Here is a 19,410-nt window from a genome sequence, read left to right on the forward strand (position 1 = left end):
TCCTGATGATGAGCCTCACCATGTGTGGGCACAGTTGAGGGGTAGCCATGGAGCAGTGTTGGGGAGGAGGGCTTGGACAGAACTTGGTCATGCATATTGAGGTGTCCATGTACGTGCACATAAAGTTCCTCACAGTGAGAGCAGGGACCAGGGATGAGAAAAGAAGGGATGAAGAAAGAACTAGGAGCCTGTGTTTGTATTCAAATATTAGGAGTGAACTCAAGACCAAGAACAGTCCTAGAGATGGACTACATCAGCATCTGATGAGTACTCAAGATGGTCAGAGAGACCCTCACCCTACAAACACGTGTACCACAGTCCTAGATGCCTAATTGGGTTCCCTTCTGGAAAGCCTCTCATTTCAGGCTATGCCCCAACATTTGTCTTGGCTGAATCCTTATTTCTTTTTGCCAATTAAATGTTGTCAACATATATGCATTTCACCAGTGCCTACTCTTTGCATACATTAGACATTCAGTTACTGTTGGCCACTGGAGATGGTATCTAGTCACATCAGTTTTATAAATTCTGAGCTCCTTGAACACAGTGTTCACTAAGCTGTCCGTTACCTCTGCCTTCTGCCGAAAACCAAGAGTTCTTGGTTGATAGTCTGTATCTAGCACTGGTCAGTGTCCCAAAGGTCTGTCTTTGTTTAAACTTTGAAAGGTCCATCCAGTTATTTTAGTCTGATGCAGTCCACCTCTTCAGTTGCCGGCACCCCTGTGGTTTTAAGATCAAGATCCGCACTGGACTTACTCCCATTGTAAGAAGACTTCCAATGGAGCAGCATGATCTTCTTGAAGTACTTGATGGTGTTGTTCTTGACGGTCACGAAGCACAGGGTGTTGATCATGCTGTTGCTCATGGCGATGCACTCCACGACGTAGAAGGCCGTGAGGTAGTGCTTCTCCTTGACGAACACGGTGGGGAAAAAGTCGCGCACGATGGTGAAGCCATAGAAGGGAGCCCAGCACAGCACGTAGGCAGTGAGGATGCACATGAGCACCAGCACCGTCTTCCTGCGGCAGCGCAGCCGCTTCCGGATCTGCTCCGTCTGGAAGCCTGGGACCTCCTTGAACCAGAGCTCCCGGGAGATCCTGGCGTAGCACAGGGTCATCGTGACCACGGGGCCCACGAACTCGATGCCAAAGATGAAGAGGAAATAGGACTTGTAGTAGATCTGCTGGTCCACCGGCCAGATCTGGCCACAGAAGATCTTCTCTTGGCTCTTGACAATGACGAGGACCGTTTCGGTTGTGAAGTAGGCTGAAGGGATGGCGATGAGGATGGACACCATCCACACCAGGGCAATCAAGCCAGTAGCTGTTTGATACTTCATCCTGGGTCTCAGCGGGTGGACGATGGCCAGATATCTAGTACAAGAACACAAATGGGTTCAACCACTGTAATGAGGTAGTGCTGGGTGGTGATATTGTTTTTGCAACATGAGAAGGTGCCACCGAATGGCACATGTGGAGGAAAAACAACCATGTGAGCTTTTCCAGAAAGGCAGACTTGAGTGCAAACCCCGGTTCTACCCCCTTACTAGCTATCACAACCTTGGGCAAATTTTGTTCAATCATTCTGAGTCTCGGTTTCATTACCTGCAAAAGTGTTTGTTTGTTTGTGCTAATAGACACACAATTTTTGGCACAGGTTTAGACATGATATATACTCAATAAATACTAACTATTATTCAAAGTAGTAATAATGCCTCCCGTTGGTTTCTGGCCTGGCACTATTCCCAGGTCTTTCTTGTTTCCAAGATTACTCCTCCTAATTAGCCCATAGTTTTTAGAGCTAAGAGGGCCTGATAATTCCAAAGAGTTGTCGGGAGATCTTGCCCTGTCCAGTGGAAGCAGTGGGCAAAGTCTTCAATCTACATTTTTAAAAATTTTGCTTCAAAGGTAAAAGAAAAGCATGTGACCATTTACCTTATTTTCCAGGTGTAAAAATGGAGCCTGGAGACAGATGACTGACTCTCTCAAGGTCATATACCACAGGACCCTTGATAGAAAACATTTAACCCTATCTCATGGTAGATGTGAAAAATCAATCAAGAATATACATGAATGTTTTTTTTTTTTTTCAACCACAAAGCACCAGACAGTGAAAGATATTGCTTTTGTTCTTTCCCAAAAAACCACACTGCTGTTGCCACAGTGGTCCAGGAACGAAGAAAGAGCACTTTCTGGGGGATGTGAGTCATTTGTGTGGTATGAAAGCCTCCTTCCCAGAGAGAGAGCACATACTTATGCAGAGAGCTCTGGTTTCCTGGAAGGCTTTCCCTGTCTGGCAGGGGGTAGAAGTTGGAGAAGGAGAAAGATGAGGAGTGAAGTGGGAGGGAGTGATAAATAATGCTGGAAATAAACACATTCTCACGTGTCCATAGCTTATCCCAGGTAGAGCCAAGAGCAAATGTGAGAGAAGGCTGAAGGAAAGCCAGACCAACTTTATTTCCTTTGAAACTAATCCCTTTTAGGTCATCATTCTTAGGATTTTGATTGGAAGAGGAGGTTCATTCCTATTTTTTTCCTGATTATATTCCTGATGTGTCTGTCCCTCCTCCCCCCAACATAGGCAGCCAACTCCATTGAGTGTCATTTGGAGAGTTTACAGGAGTGAGATTCCTGCTCTCTTCTAGAGATGTCAGATGAAGTTGGATGGGTTGTGTCCACCCTCTGGACACCTAGCAGGCTGCCTGACATGCTGTGCCACCAACAGAAATCTCTGCCCTCTTGCCGATCTCCCAGGTGCTGAAGGGTGGAATGCAAATGTCTGCAGGGTGTTGGCAATGCTTCTGTCAATGCACATGTATGGACCCTTCATAAAGACCACAGTGCTCCTGCTATATTAAGTGCACCAAACTTGCTCAGACTCATGACAAAAACTAAGAGTTTAGCACCTTTGCTCTCACTCACTCTCTCCCTCTTTATCTGCCCTGCCATGTTCTATTGATTACTTTGTCAAAGAATATTTCCATATTTATACTTGTTAACCATATGAATTTTCACTATATTAATTCTATTCCTTCCTTTCCCAATAACAACTTCCTAAGTCTTTGTGATGTTTCAAGGTCAGAGTGTTTTTTCAATGAACAAATGGGAAAGAATGCCAATCTAGCAGAAGACCGTGAATCCAGTCCCAGCTTTGCCACAAACTTGTTATGTGATTTGAGTCCTTTTTCTTAGCTCTGTGGGCTCAATTTCCTCATCTGTAATATGGAAATATCACCGGCCTTGCCAACCTCACAGAGATACTACGAGGCTCTAATTAGACACTATGAGGTAGGGAAATTGAAAGACTCCATAAAAATCTGCTTTTTGCTCCTTTTCTTGCTTCTATTCTTGCTAGACACTGCACCCCCACTTTACATGTGCCTCAGAATGCAAATAGTGCATGTCCTCCTTGTAAGGGACAAGGAGTTAATGATTTCTTCAGACTAGATAGCACCTAAGGAAGAACCAGGTGAGAATGACCTGGCGAAGCCATCATATACATATTCCAGACCACTGGCTCTAAACATCCCAATGCATCATTCAAATAACACCTGGGCCCTGGTCTTTGTTCTAACCAGTTCCATGATGCCTGACAGGGCACATCCAGCAGACCACCATCCCCAGTAAAAACCCCAGACCCTAAACAAAGGAAAGACTCTCTTTCCTTTCCTTTCTGAGTCTCCCACTCTGTACCTGCATTCTCTCTAAACCTTCAGTAAACTCTTTCACCTCCTTCTGGCTCACATTTGCTTCCTGTCCCATGTGCAGCCAGGGACCCCCTTGGCTGGTACTGCAGGACCCCTTCTGGGTCCTCAGACTTGGTCTGCTGGCATTAACTGCACATACACAACCACAGGCTACTAACATACAAGAAATGGTTAGCAGCCTAAAATGTATTTTTTCAGGGGCACCTGGTGGCTCAGTCAATTAAGCGTCCAACTCTTGATTTTGGCTCAGATCATGATCTCATAGTTTGTAGGTACAAGCCCATGCTGTCAGCACAGAGCCTGCCTGGGAATTCTCTCTCTCCTCTCTCCGCCTCTCCTCCACATGCTGGCGTGTGCGTGTGAGCACGCTGGCTCGCTCGCTCTCGCTCTCAAAATAAATAAATAAACTTAAAAAAATAAAATAAAATGTATTTTTTCAAAGCTATTCTGTATACACAGCAACTTTTTTTTTTTTTAATTTTTTTTTCAACATTTATTTATTTTTTGGGACAGAGAGAGACAGAGCATGAACGGGGGAGGGGCAGAGAGAGAGGGAGACACAGAATCGGAAACTGGCTCCAGGCTCCGAGCCATCAGCCCAGAGCCCGACGCGGGGCTCGAACTCACGGACCGCGAGATCGTGACCTGGCTGAAGTCGGACGCTTAACCGACTGCGCCACCCAGGCGCCCCTACACAGCAACTTTTTTTACCTGTTATTGGCAAATACTTCATTTTCAAGTTCTCTGCTACTTTTTATTTCATTGAATCTATTTATTTTTACATAAAAATTAATCTTCAGGGTAATCTGTGACTCCCCATCAGATGTTTATTTCATCTTGGCTCTCCCTGCCTTCACCCCAACTCCATTCCCAGGGTTAGAACCAGGAGCTGTGCAAGAGTCCTTCCAAATACATTTACCAAAAGGAAAATTGCAAAAAAAAACTGTTTCAAGGATTGCCACCAGTCTTGGCTTGTGCTAGGATCAGAACTCCAGAACTCTAACATTAGTAATACTTGCTTATGTTTGTAAAACAGCTTGTAATTTACAGAGCATTTTCAAATCAACTTTCTCATTACATATCCCCAAGTCTATTGAACAGGTAATACAGCAAAGATGGCCATTTCACAGATGAGCAAACTGAAGTTTGCAGAAGTTAAATAACCTGCCAAAGGCCACACAGCTAGAAATTGACAGAACCATGGTCCAGGCTCATCCATATCTTGCTCCAAATCCAGTAGGGTCTCTAATATGACATTTGTCCCCTCCATTTCCAATCAGAGCAAGCAATACCCCTTTTTCCTAGCATCCTAGCAGAATCGTCGCATCCTTTTCCTCTTTTCTCTCCATCACAGTTGGTTTCTGCTTATTGATGTTCCAAGAAGAAGTCGGGCAACTGGCAGCTACTTTCTCTGCTTATGCATATGCCCTTGGCTTGCCCTGTGTCTACCATTATAATGGCTCAGGTCCAGATCCACTTAGAGCCAACATTTCCCAGAGAACAAAGAATAAAGGCTGCTGGACAAAGAAATATCCAGGCAGTGATTGTGTGATGATGGTGAGCTTGGTGATTAAGCAAAGAATATTTGGGCTCCCTCTGTGCCCAGGACCCAACCCCAGATCAAACACGGAAATGGTATTTACAGCAGCTTCTAGGCCAGTCATGAAATGGTCAGGGAATTCAGGACCCACTCCTCGGGCTGGTCAGCCCCATCAGTGAACTCACTGGGGAGGATTTGTGATTTCCTAAAGCTGAGCACAAGTACTCAAGCCTTAGCTGGCCCCAGGCAGCAGAACAGAAGAGTGGTCAGTGGGCAGGCTGACCGGCCATTTCCCCTGGATTTTGGATAAAGAAGGGAGTGTCACCCAGTATCCCACATGCTCTGAGATCTATAGGTTCACATCAAGGCCAGTGCATGTGTCTCCACATCTAAGGGGAAACCCAGACCTTGGGGGACACAGTCCTCTGATAATCTTTTTCAGGTCCCTGCTTTATCAGGTTTGACTTCCTATATGTAGATTTTGAGATCATCTGAAATTTGACCCTATCTTTTGTGATCTCTACTCGGCTTATATTCCTTGTCCCCAAGGGTCCCTTAGATCTCCCCAAGGGACCTCAAACCTCAAGCATTCCCACCTTATCTTTTGCAAACACTGCCCCACTACCCTCCTGGAAAACTTTTCCTGTCCTTTGCTGATTACCACTTGTTTAAGGCCAGTTAAATGTTCACCTCCTCCTGGAAGCCTCCGCCACCTACTCCAGTATACAATGACCTCATGCTTCTGTAAATCCCATTTAAAAAAAAATTTTTTTTTAACGCTTATTTTTAAGAGAGAGAGAGAGAGCATGAGCAGGGGAGGGGCAGAGACAGAGGGAGACACAGAATCTGAGGCAGGCTCCAGGCTCTGAGCTGTCAGCACAGAGCCCAACACGGGGCTGGAACTCACAAATGATGAGGTCATGACCTGAACCAAGGTCGGATACTTACCCGACTGAGCCACCCAGGCACCCAGGTAAATCTTATTTAAAATTTGTCCCTTACTTTATGTTGTTTCCTAAGTGTTATCCACCGTCCCCCACCCCCTCCAGATGGTAAGCTCCTCGAGAGCAGGGATCGCCTCTTACTTTTGTTATAACTTTTTGATGTCAGTGAATTCGGGCACCAAGGATTCCAGTAAAACTTCACTCTCAGCAAGTGCTTGGCATCGGATGAATAGGAATGGAATGAGTCATCGTGACAATTCTCAAAAAGATTGCAACCTCTTTTGGAAACAGGACACAAATGTGTTTACCTAGCCTGAGACTGGGAGGCAGTCTGGGGCTCAATAATAAAAGGTTGAAAGTGCAGGTGAAGAGGTTCGAGCCACATTTTGCAGACAATGGAGTTAGTAGAGGTCTTTCGAGCAAGAGTGGGGAGGCAAGCACAAGATTAATTTAGCTGCAGTCTTGCTTTCTTCCCTCAGGCCACAGGAGCCTTTTCTCTGTTCTTAGAACACTTCATGTTTGTTCCTGTCTTGGGGCCTTTGCACTGATAATTTCCTTTGTCTGGAATGCATTTTCCCTATCTTCCCAAGGCTGGCTTTTTTTTTTTCTTTTTCTTCCAGAGTTCCCTTCAAATGTCTTCTCCTCAGAGACACATTTCCTACGTACCCGGAGTAACTCCCACCCTGTGTCATTCTCGATGTTCTCATGTTTGTCTTTTTTGTTCGGAGTATTTGTCACGCTCTGAAATTACCTTCTTTGTTTGTGTGCCTGACTGTTACCTCTCTCCAAGGCAAGGGGCTTATTTTTCTTATGTACTGTCATATCCCCAGTGCTTGGAATGGTATCTGTCACATCATAGCTGCTCTACAACAATGCTCCGTTTGAATGAATGAATGTTTAGCATGGATTGTGAGGGGTGGAGCTTTGGCAGAGGGGCAGAGCTGAGAGACACTGAGGCAAGGAGCCCAAGAGGAGGCTCTGACAGCCAGGCCTGAGTGAACAGGGAGGAGGTAGCCACGAGCATTAGCAGGTCCTATAAAGGAGCTGTGCTAGCTCAGAGGGAGAGCCATGGAGCTAGTCACAGACATAGAGAAGATAGAAGATAAATAGTTCTGTTGTTCCATATCTTCATAGCTGCATGTCTTAGAAACTTTTATCATGTTTTTTAATATCACGTCATAAAACAACCACTTCAGTGAAAATGAAGAGGTCAGCCAATCGAAAACATTCATTAGTTTACCTGGGTTTGTTTTGTTGTTGTTGTTCCTTTAAGGATTAATTTAAGAATTATACTATCCACTGTTTATTTGGTGCTTACTCTGGCTTATGCCTTGTTCTAAACAATTATATATTATTTCACTTAATCCTCAAAGCAACCCAATACATTAGGTTTTCTTATTATTCCCTTTGTATACGTGAGAAAATTGAGGCAGAGAGATGTTAAAGAGCTAACATGAGGTTCTAGGGTTAATAGGTGCTGCAGCAGGAGTTTAAACCCAGCAAAATAACCACTAACGCTACCCCTGCAATTTCATTAAATAAAAACAAAGGTATTTTTATAACTGTAGTGTATTTGGTATATCGAGATAAATATGAGTTGCTCAAGGGGGTGCCTGAGTGGCTCAGTCGATTAAATGTCCAACTTTGGCTCAGGTCATGATGTCATAGTTCGTGAGTTCCAGCCCCACATTGGGCCCTGTGCTGACAGCTCAGAGCCTGGAGCCTGCTTCGGATTCTACGTCTCTCTCTCTCTCTCTCTCTCTCTCTCTCTCTGCCCCTACCCAGTTCGCATTCTGTCTCTCTCTCTCTCAAAAATAACTAAACACTGAAAAATACTTTTAAAAAAACGAGTTACCCAAAACTAACCAAATAGAACATGAAAATCACTGATCAAATCCTGAACAACACATGAGGCCAGACAAAAATCAGTGAAGTCCTGCACTGCAAAACTGAAATTAAATGGTAAAAACACATAAAAATAGTGGGAAGCAAAGATCAAAACATCAGCAAGGGAACTTCACACCTTGGAGCAGCTGGTTAGTTGGTCAAGGCCACTGGATGGCCTGTGCGGGCAACACTGCTTTCCTCCAATGTCTGGGTTCAAGTTTCTAATCACAACCCCACTATAAACAATCACAGTCCCAAGATACAGAGCATGTTCTCCAATTAATCTTTCTTATTGTATCTAAACTGCATTACATAAACTCACAGTGCACGAGAAGTGCCTGTAGGATTTCAGACAGCTGAGTTTGATATAAAAGTAGTGTATTAATGTGAAAAAGTTCAATAGAACAAGGTTGATTGATTCACACAGATATTACCTCTTACATGTTCAGAAGAACCTAGTACCCCTTAATTTATCCTGGCTCCTGTCCCCTTTGAAGCTACTCCCTTCTGCAGTGTTACCCCTTTTGACAAATGGCCCCCTACATCGTAAAGTGGATGGCACCCAGGAGTGGGAGCCTGCCCTGCCCAGGGAACAAACACTACCATACTCCATTTTTAGTGGCTGAGAGCACCCCCTCTGCAAATATGTCTTGCTGGAGTGAAACTTCAGGAAAGGGTCCTCTATGCTTTCAGATTCTACTTTCAGAAAGGTCAGAGACAGGGTTCCTGGAGCTCTTCCTTGACAGCTCTAAAGGGCACTTAGAGCTGTTTGACTGGGCCCCTCCTGATTCACCCAAGGTCTGTCCCTGGGTGGATAAAATACCGTGGGGCTCCCATACTGCTGTGGAGGATCCTGGCCAAAGTAGCCCTCTGCAGGGGTGACAACTCTAAGTACCTTCTACAGATGACAGAGCCAGGGCTTTTTAAGCTGCTAACTCCTTGACATTCCTCCTGGGAGAAAAGAGGCTGAGGCCCCAGCTCACAACGCTTTTAAAGCCAGGTTCCTTCTCAATCTCCCCTGGAGAGTGGCCTGTTTCCAGGTTATCCAATCTCTGGTTATTCTGACTTTGGCTTCAGAAAACAGGTTCTATCTGCTGTGTTCCTCCCCGGAACACTGCCTGGGATGTCCTGATTGCGGGGGCAGGCTAGACTCCACCAGAGCCCTGAGGCCATGAAACAGGTTGAGCATCTGTGCTCCAGGCTCTCTGGGTTAAGGGAGAGAGACATGCTGTTCAGATCCAAGTACACGGAGGCCCTGACCCTCCAGGTAACTGGCTCTGGACTGTACCAAGGTGCTCTGGAATGAGAGTCAACTTTGGGCAGAGGAGCTTGCAAAGTTTTTCCTGAGGGAACAAAAACTACCCTGGTTCATTGGCACAGATGATTGTCCTAAATGAAAAGACTGAACATAACAGAAGAAAGATTTTCATAGACTGCTCTTATTGCGTTTACTTCCCATCACTAGAAACAGATCTTCTACATTGTCGCATGCAAACGTATGTAAAGGAGCAAAGTGATTAATGCAACAACCAAAAAGAACAAGTAGACATTTGTTCTCTTTTTCTTTCTTTCCTTTTTTTTTTTTCAAATCAAATCTGTCAATCTTATTTTAAAATAAACCGGTTTGCAACAACATGGATGGAACTAGAGTGTATTATGCTAAGTGAAATAAGTCAGTCAGAGAAAGACAAGTACCATATGATTTCACTCATATGTGGAATTTAAGAAACAAAACAGATGAACCTAAGAGAAGAAAAGCAAAAATAAGATAAAAACAGAGAAGGAGACAAACCGTAAGAGGCTCTAAAATACAGAGAACAAACCATGTGTGGAGCTGCTGGTGGGGTGTTGGGTGGGGGATGGGCTAAATGGGTGATGGACATTAAGGAGCACACTTGTTGGGATGAGCACTGGGTGTTATATGTACGTGATGAATCACTAAGTTCTATTCCTGAAATAATTATTACACTATATGTTAACTAACTTGGATTTAAATTAAAAAAAAAAAAGAAAGAAAAATTGGTGTTTGGGGTTGTGGTTGAGGGTGTTCACGGTTTAGTAGAGAAAATCTTCCTCAAAATTCCCAACTTGACTCAAGAAGTACTTGCCTGGAACTTAAACTTGAGCCTCCACATTTCTTCTTACCTATGTACCTCTAGACCTTGAATATCTAGGATACATCTAGGAGCACGTCCATAGCAGAGGGACCACAGGCCATTCCCCCTGCCCAACTCTAGGGAGCTCTGCTACCTGTGCCTGCCCACAGCTGGAAAACTAGAACTCTCCTTACAGTCAATGGACCAACTTTTGAACCTCCACGCATCCACACCTATAGGAATACAGACACCTCTCTTCAACCCACACCTACAGTAAAGGAAAGCACAATTCCGATGTTCCTTTCCTTGTTGTCTCCAGCACCCTCTTACTCACCTGTCAATGGCGATGGCCAGCAGGGCATTGGTGGAGACGTAGAGAGAAACGGTGCGCAGGTAGTTGACAGAGGCACACATGACATGGCCATGTTCCCAGGACAGCTGGCGCACCACATAGTAATCCATCTCAAAGGGGCAGCAGACAATGGCCACCAGGAAATCAGAAATGGCCAGGTTGGCAATGAGCAGGTTGGTAAGGTTGCGCAGCTTCTTATAGCGGGCCAGGGCGGCAATGAAGATGAAGTTGCCAATGCCACAGACCAGCATGATGCCCACTAGGGCCATGCCAATGACGATCTTGGCAGCAAAGAAAGTCCTGGAATTGGTCACATCCTCATCTTCATCCAAAGGCATATCATAGTCACCATAGCTGAAGTTGAATGGGAAGGAAGCAGCTTGGGCTCCGTGGGGGGGAAGCACAGAAAGGAAGTTGGTGGAGGTGTTGGTGGTATTCTCATCCATGACCCCCGTGGTGATCTCCATCTGGCCAAGTAGTGCTCTGAACAACACTGCTTAGAATTCCTCTGGGATGATGTGTGGGAGGCTGTCTCCCCTCTCTGCTCACACTCAGTTCTCCCTTAATGAGTCAGAGTGTCTTTGCCAGCATCCTTGGGGTACAGTATCCAAGCTCCATCCTAAGCCTTTGAAAGACATACAAACAGTTGGCTACATATATGAGTGAACTTGGCCAAATGTAAAGCCATCCTGTTACCCAAGCAGACCCATTAGCCACCTGCTCAGAATGAACATTGAGTGATGGAGTGGAAGTAAAGGAACCAGGGAGAGAGAACAAATGAATAAAAACCACATACTCACTCATACAGGGAAGGCTGGATTGCTATAGAGACAACCAGGCACTGGCTCAGTTTATTTCATTTCCACTGAAGATCTGAAATGTTGCAATTTTGCTCAAGGACCTAAGTTGAGGGTGGGGAAGCTATAGAGAATGCAAGCGACCTGCTCCAAATGTCACTCCCTGTCCTAATAGCTTGAACTTTGTCTTTGTGAAATTGTCCCATTCTGTGACTTAAAAGAAATTATTCTGAGTATCAGCAACCCTGTCTGAGACAACCCTGTCTGCTCCCCACGAGCTGGTCTCCCTCCTCTGGCAGAACACTTCCTCTGGCAAAATCCCAGAACCTATCTAGTAGCCCCCTTTCCCTCTCCTCACTAGGTTTCCTGTCCCCACATCCAAGTCTGCTATGACCCTGGCAGACAGGCACAGCATTTACCAAGGCCTGTCCCCAGGCAGAGGCTGCAGGGTTGAAGTCACAGCCTAGTCACTGAGTGGCTTAGAAAGGGGGCTTTGGAGCAAAATCCTTCCTTGGCTGGTTGTGTGTCCTGAGGTAAAGAGCTTAAACACTCAGAGTTTCAACATCCTCCAGGCAGCAGATCAATAACATCTGTAAAGTGCAGAGCTCCCTAGAGAGGGAGGCTGTTACACCCTAGGACTGCAAAGAATTACTCTGGAGTGCTCAGGCCTCCTCAGTCAGCTTCAAGGAAGGGGAGGGAAATCCTGACCCAGATGACCCCACCACATCACATAAAGGGGGTGGGAGTGTGGTTAGCTGCACTGCTGGAGACCAAAGCCCAAGAGGGACCCTTGCCCTCTCCCTGCAGTCCTACTCCCTCCCAGAGCCTGAAAACATCAGACCAAGTTGCTGGGATGTAAGAGGGCTGGAGTCTGGAGAGGGCAGGAAAGTATGGAAAACCTGAGGTTCCTGGAACAAAAGACACATAGCAGCCACCCCCCCCCCCCCCCCCGCACCCCTCAGGACAGCTTGCTGCCCGCTCTCCTCAGCGGCAACGTAGCCAGAGCTTGTCTTTGGGGAACCCGCATTAAAATCCCTCTGCACCCCGATGAGGCCCAGCCACTACCTGCCTCTCTCCCCCAACTCCTCACCCCCATTTTTCTCCCCCTTGTATCCCTTCCTCTGAGCCATCAGTTCTGTCCTTCTCAGTCCCTGCCCTTTGTCCCTGTCAGGTGTGAGAAGCACAACCGTGATCTGAAAGGTCAGAGGGGGCCAAGTCTTGGGGTCTGGACAGGTACAGCTGCAATCCTGGTGAGACAGTCCTCACTCCTTGCAGGCCCTGTGTATCTCGGAGGCACGCGCCCCCCCCCACCCCACCCCCGCCCCAAGCCTGCTCCCGGAGGGGTACCCTCCGAGCATGTACCTGGAAGGCTCCAAGTCAGGTTTTTAAAACAAAAGGTAATAAAAACTTCTTGGGGCACCGGGGGTGTTGGGAAATTTAGCACTAGGGGAGAAATTGTCCAGCGCTCTTTTTACTTGTGTTCTCACCTCTCAAAGACGAACTCCCTTCCGTTCCCACCCAGTGTCCTCTAGGGCCCCTGTGGTTTAGCGCTCGCCCCGCAGCCAGACCCTGCCCAAGGCTGGAAGCCTCTCTGCAGCCCCTGCCGAGAAGCCCGCTGGGGCTCCCAGCTTTCTCCTCGGAGTCGCGGAGGCTACTCCAAGGGCAGAGGGATGGGTAACCCTCCCGGCTCCCCTGAGGAAATGAGCGCGAAAGCGAGTCTCTGGAAAAGCCTCCTCCCCCACTCAAAAAGCCCCCCCCCCCCCGCACCCGGTGGCCGCGCGAGCCGCGTGGGGTCCTCAGAGCATCTCTCCGGGAGGGCGCGCTCCCTACCTGCGGCATCCCGGCGGGCGGACCAGGTGCGGTTTTTTATCCGGGGACGGAGACAAGAGCCCCTGCGCCCAGAGGCCCGCAGGCACCGGAGCGGTCCCCGCTCTTCCTCCTCTTCTCCGGGTTCGCTCCCTGCCCGGGCGGGAGTTACGCTCGCGCGCCGCCGCAGACCCCAGGAACGCAAGCCCCGCGGCAGGGCCACCCCCGGCCCGGGCCCGCCCCGCACTGGCGCTCCCCGCCCCCGGTGGCCGCGGGGCGCCCTGGGCACCGGCGGCTGATTAGAAGAGGCGTGCTCGGGCCGGGGAGCCGGACACGTCGGGGTCGCTGCGCGGGCGCGCGGCTGGCGACCCCGGAGTCGCGGCCGGGCCGGAGTGTCGGGGAAGCAGAGGCGGCAGCCGGCAGCGAGGACACGCGGGAGGGAGCCGGGCGCCGGGCGGCGCGCGCTCCCCAGGCTCAGGCTCCAGAACGACTGCCGTGGGCAGGAACGGGGGCGCTGGCGCTCAAAGCTGGGCTCAGCGCGGGTCCGAGCGAAGTACCACCCGCCCGCTGTGCCCGCCCCCGGGGCACGGGACTTGTCCGCCGGCTCACCTGGTCAGCCCCGGCCGCCGCCGGAGGGCGGACACGGCCGGCTTAGCTGGTGGGATTTCAAAGAACCCAGAGGAGGCTCCCCTCCCGCCCACAGCACCGCCCTCGCTCCACACGCTGGGACCGACCCAAACCCCGCTCCCTCGGGCAAGCCCAGCTGAGGGTCAGCTTCATTTCAGCAGCTTGGACCTTTGTGTAAAAGAAGCTCAGAGAACGAACTTCCAGAAAGCAATGAAGTGAGGGGATGGGGACAGTGTGGATGCTAGAGAGAAGGAGAAGTCCCCCGCCCACCAGGGATATCTGTTCAGAGGAAGGCTAGGATGACCAGAACCAACTTAACAGAGCACAGATCTCCTTCAAGTCTAGATTTCTCAAGAAGTTAAATATAGAATTACCCTATGATCCAGCAATTCCACTTAAAAAAAAAAAAAAATTGAAAGCAGGAACCCAGATACTTGCACACCAATGTTCATAGCAGTATTATTCACAATACCCAAAAGATGGAAACAACCCAAAGGTTCATCAACTGATGAACACGTCTTTTTAAACGTGATATATACATAACTTAGAATAGTTCTCATCCTTCAAAAAAGGAAAGAAGTGTTGGTGAGGATGTGGAAGAATTGGACCCCTGGTGCACTGTTGGTGGGAATGTAAAATGATAGAGCCACTGTGGAAAACATTATGGCAGTTCCTCAAAAGTTAAAAAATAGAATTATGTCATCAGCAATTTCACTTCTGGATATATACCCAAAGTCATTGAAAGCAGTCTCTCAAAGAACTATTTGTACACCTACGTTTATAGCAGCATTATTCAAATATGCATCAACAGATGAATGCATAAACAAAATGTGATATATACATACAGTGGGATATAAGTCAGCCTTCAAAAGGAAGGAAGTCCTGACACATGCTACAACATGGATGAATCTTGATGACATTGCGCTAAGTGAAATAAGCCAGGCACAAAAAGACAAATACTGTATCATTCCACTTATATTAGGTACCTAGAGTAGTCAAAATCGTAGAGACAGAAAGAAGAATGGCAGTTGGTCGCCAGGGGTGGGAGGGATAAGGGAAGGGGAAATTATCACTAAATGGACACAGAGTTTCCGTTTTGCAAGACGAAAAGAGTTCTGTAGATGGATGGTGGTGATGGTTGCACAATAATGTGAATGTGCTTAATTCACTGAACTGTACACTTCAAAATGGTTAAGATAGTAAGTATTACGTGTATTTTACCACAATAAAAAATGAGGAGAAAGGAAAAAGTATGAATTCATGCTACAGTATGGGGGAATCTTGAAAACATGTTACATGAAATAAGCCAGACACACAAAAAAACACAAATATTATATGATTCCACGTGTATGAGGTAGCTCAAACAGGCAAATCCATAGAGTCAGAAAGTCGAATGTTATGTACCAGGGGAGGAGGAATGGGCAGTTATTGTTTTGTGGATACAGAGTTTTTGTTTGAGATGATAAAAAAGTTTTGAGTATGGATGTGCTTAATGTCATTGAACTATCACTTAAAATGGTTAAAATGATCTACAGAATAGCTCAGACCTCCTTAGCAAGGCATCTAAGGTCAATCCCAGTTTGGCCTCCAATTATCCACAATGGAAAGGGGGAGTTCAGGTTCTGGATCTCTACTCCTCTTTGCTACTTTCAAACCTCAGGCAAGTCACAAAACCTTTCTGAGGGTACCTTTCTCCGTTTACAAAATGAGTTGAGCTTACACCAGGAAGTCACTAGCAGGTTCCAGCACTTCATGCGGTATCTTCCCCTGGCCTATATCCCTCTCTGAACACCTTCTCCTATCATTTGCACAAAACTCCTATCATTCACAAAGATGTCACAGCCCTTTCACAACTCCAAGTCTCCTGTCCCCTGGGACACGGAACATGATAGCTGTTAAGAGCATCGCATATGGAATCAGCTGCCTTTTTTCCACCTAGCTCTGTACAGAGGAGCTGTGTGACCCTGGGCAGTGTGGTAACCAAAGCTTAGTTGTCCCATTTGTAAATTACAGATGACAATAGCTCCTATTGCATAAGGTTGTTGTGAAGAGTAAATAAGATAAAACAGGTAAAGTATTTGGCACAATGCCTGATGCTTAGCAGGCTCCTGATAAATATCAGCTGTTACTATCACTCTGTGATTCTTTCTGTACCTTGCTCCACGAGATCTTAACCAACCAATTTGCTTTCCACCTTACACTGTTACCTGAAGAAGGGCTATATCTTGTTCATTTTTGAATCCTTTCCTGCAATACTTCTCAGACTTGCCTGATGTAGAATTATGTGGGGTGCTAAACATACTGATTCTTTGGTCACACCCCAAACCCAGATAATTCTACCAATTAGGTGATTCTTACTATCAAATAAATTTGGGGATCTAGGGACCTAGAACAGAGCCTGGTACAAGATAGACAAATATTGATTTGTCATTCCACACAGCATATGCGGTCATCCCATATAAGCAAATGTCTTCTTGATGTTATTTATTTCTACTCAAAAATAAGAAGCAAAGTCCACAGTTATCTATTGCTGCAAAGCAAATTACCCGGAAACTCAGCACCACAAAATAACAAACATGTATTATCTCACAGAGTTTCTGAGGGTCTGGAGTCTCCAAATGGCTTAAGCTAGGTGGATCCAGGCTCAGGGTCTCTCATGAGATCGGAGTCAAGCTGTCAGCCACGCTGCAGTCTCATCCGAAGCCTCAGCTGCAGGGAGGATTCACTCCCAAGCTCACTCATGAGGTTGTTGTCAGGCCTCAGTTTTTCCCTGGCTATTGCTGGAGACTTTGGTTCCTCATCATGTGAACCTAGCGTAGGCTGCCTGAGTGACCTCACAACGTGGTCGCTGACTCTCCCCGATGCTTCTGTTGTATATAATTCACCACCAACAACAATAACCCCGGTACAATATGGGAAGGGACCACTCAAGTGAGTGAATATCAAGAGGGATCACCGGGGACTGATTTGGAGGCCATTTAGGGACCGGCTGCCATATAGAACTTAGAATTTTTCCTTTCAAAGACCTGACAAAAAATGGTACCTGAGGCAACCAAGGAGGCTAGCCACAATGAAGAAATTTTTGAACTTCAGAGTAGGGAGGTCCTGCAAGACCTGTGAAGTTGGAGGGCATAAGTAGGATGATTTACTGGCCCAAGACCCCCACGAAAGAAATGGAATAACAGAAGTAGATACAGTCTGGCACGTCATGTTTCGCACTCTTTTGGAGAACCGGATCCTTACATGCCAGTTTCTGCCAAAGACTTCAACAGATCTCCCTTCCATCTGAGAAGCAGACATCCACCAGATGCCCTATGTTAACAGTTTATCTCTGTGACAGAGTTAAACCAGGGTTACTTTAGCCCCAAGAATGCCAATAGCCTGGAAAATTTTTCCTGTGATGTCTACTGCCAGGAGGGGCAAAAGTACCTGGCCTCATCCTACCTACAAAGGAAGCCATAATATCTGAGAGAATTTGCCTTCCCAGGGACCCTCACCAAACAAGATCAAAGAACTCATTTATAAAGCACTTTCTTTGGAGATAACCCTCAGCCCTAAATAATGTCCTTAGGCTACTTTAGATTTCTTTTCTTTCCTATTCCACTGGCAGGAATCATCCCAAGCACACTCCGAATTCTCAATTTTTCATCACTTTCGTCTATACTTATGTCCTTCGGTTTAGACATGGACGTTTGTAACATCTTGGGGCATTTTTCAGTCATGCAATTCCTGTGATGCTCTAGTAAATACCACATAGAAACTCAGCTCAAGAAGGCCTCAGTGAGCTCAGTGAGCAGTCTTAGGTCGAGCAATGCTCAGGAGGGAGCCCACTCACTGAAGAGAACAGAGAGGGCTGATTTCAGAGTCCAGACTGGAATCCAAGTCTGACTTTTAGTCCCGCCCTCCATCTCTGGCAGCCACACTCACAACACCTATTGCTACCTGTCTTCATTTGCCCCTCTCTCCATGATCCTTGGCACCATGGGTCCTTGGCTCCAGTCACAATTCCCCCTGGCTGGCAAATTTACCAAATCAGCTTATTTTCTGCTTTCATCAGATTTGTTCTCTCTGCACACACTCTCATCCATCGCCACACAAAAAAATCAAGGATTCCTGGAAGATAGCCAGAGCTGGCTCAGAACGCATCTGCTTCCTTTTCCAATTACCTCTGTAGCACTCAGGCCAAGCAGTGTTTGATGGGCTTACCAAAGCCCACTCAGCGGGTCATTTGGACTGCTCTTTGCCATTCCTCTCCACCTCCCCAAATCCCTCTGGAGGAGATGTGAAGGAAGATTCAGATAGATACAGAGACATGACCTCATGCTTGATGGAAACCCAAACACTTCAAAGTTGTCAATTCTTTCATTAATTTCATTGGTTTAACACCTTTGCTAACAATTTCTTAATGATTGACAAAACTATCCCTATATTTATCTGAAAGAATAAACAGGTAATAGCATACATGGATTTTTTTTAAAAAAAAGAGAAGAGTAATAAGGGGAAATTTGACTTATTAATATTAAAATACTATGGAAAAAATAAAATAATAATAAAATAAAATACTATGGAGTTTCAAGAAGACAGCACACAATGCGTTTGAGCATAAGTCATCCCCACTCGAGATCTGGATATGTCTTGACATGAAGTCTGATAACTCAGTGGACTCACCAATCTGGCATATTTCACATGTGGATGGAGAGGGGAGAGCTGAGGGCAGGGATGGAGCTGATGCATGGTATTTGACTCAGATTCTGGTCTTCCTGACTAAGCCCCGGGGTGACAGGGCTAAAGGCAATGGGACTCTGGAAAACAGGGGACTTTGGTAGTGCTGGCTTGGGACCCCTGATATGGAGTGGGGAGAAGAGCCTTCTCTCCTTGTTGGAGAAATGTGGCCTGGTTCTAAAGCAATGAGTGCCACATAGAATGTCATAATGGCCTGGCACCATGCAGGTTCTGAGACCCTGAAATGGGTCTTTTCCATGAATATGGTGCCCTCTCAAGAGAAGTAGCAAAGCCAGGCTCCCAAAGTCTTTATGGGTGGATGTGTTGAGGGTTTGTGCAAGAGGGGAAGCATGGGAGAGGATTATTCAAGAACCTCCCCACCCCAGAGACTTCTAGAAATAAGAGTCTGGGATTTTCTGCTTTACGCAGATGGAGTCAGTTATATTGTTTATGTGAGCCAGTTGTACCCACAAGTTAGGGAATCCTGGTGAAACTGGAGTTACATGAGAACACGTTACAAAGGAAGCAGTCCGTATCAACCATATCACCAAGTACAACACTTAAAGAGAGTGCTTTGATGGTTCATAGCCACTGTCTTACTAATATTCCCTATTAGGGGTGCCTGTGTGACTCGGTCAGTTGAGCATCTGACTCTTGATTTTGGCTCAGGTCATGATTCCAGGATCATGGGATAGAGCCCCAAGTCCATGCTCAGCACAGAGCCTGTTTGAGATTCTCTCTCTCTCTCTCTCTCTCTCTCCCCTCTGCCCCTCTCCCCTGCTTGTGCATGCACTCACTCTCTCTCTCTGTCTCTAAACAAATATTTTTTTAAATCCCTATTAATATTCTTTGATACAGAGTTCACTTTTGTAGTTTCTTCTAAGAAAAAAATTAAAGGAATATTCATAATAGTATAAAAATAATAAAATGTTA

The 19,410-nt window shown here is 46.5% G+C and overlaps 1 protein-coding gene across 3 annotated transcripts; it reads right to left on the reverse strand.

The window, feature by feature from the left end:
- Positions 1 to 362: 362 nt before the first annotated feature.
- Positions 363 to 14,567, reverse strand: PROKR1 (prokineticin receptor 1). 3 transcript variants are annotated; one of them, XM_086700962.1, is made up of 3 exons: positions 13,153 to 14,567; positions 10,508 to 11,150; positions 363 to 1,373 (listed from the first exon to the last, which is right to left on the reverse strand). In XM_086700962.1, the coding sequence occupies exons 2-3, from the start codon at positions 10,990 to 10,992 to the stop codon at positions 677 to 679; spliced, it is 1,182 nt and encodes a 393-aa protein (XP_086557088.1). In that variant the 5' UTR covers positions 10,993 to 11,150; positions 13,153 to 14,567; the 3' UTR covers positions 363 to 676. The 3 variants fall into 3 exon arrangements, with proteins under 3 accessions (XP_086557088.1, XP_086557091.1, XP_086557089.1); XM_086700965.1 differs by having other exon boundaries at positions 13,738 to 13,838; XM_086700963.1 differs by lacking the exon at positions 13,153 to 14,567 and adding an exon at positions 11,326 to 12,125.
- Between the last annotated feature and the right edge of the window lie 4,843 nt (positions 14,568 to 19,410).

The sequence above is a fragment of the Puma concolor genome, chromosome A3 (genome assembly GCF_028749965.1).
Source record: "Puma concolor isolate L17-30 chromosome A3, mPumCon1.1.hap2, whole genome shotgun sequence".
Classification (NCBI taxonomy): domain Eukaryota; kingdom Metazoa; phylum Chordata; class Mammalia; order Carnivora; family Felidae; genus Puma; species Puma concolor.

What these genes read in the sequence shown, in the direction of transcription:
- PROKR1 (XM_086700962.1), bottom strand. Translation starts at nt 10,992, where the DNA reads ATGGAGATCACCACGGGGGTCATGGATGAGAATACCACCAACACCTCC. An exon ending in CTGGCCATCGCCATTGACAG is followed by an intron (nt 1,374 to 10,507) that starts GTGAGTAAGAGG and finishes TTCTTGTACTAG; the next exon opens with ATATCTGGCCATCGTCCACC.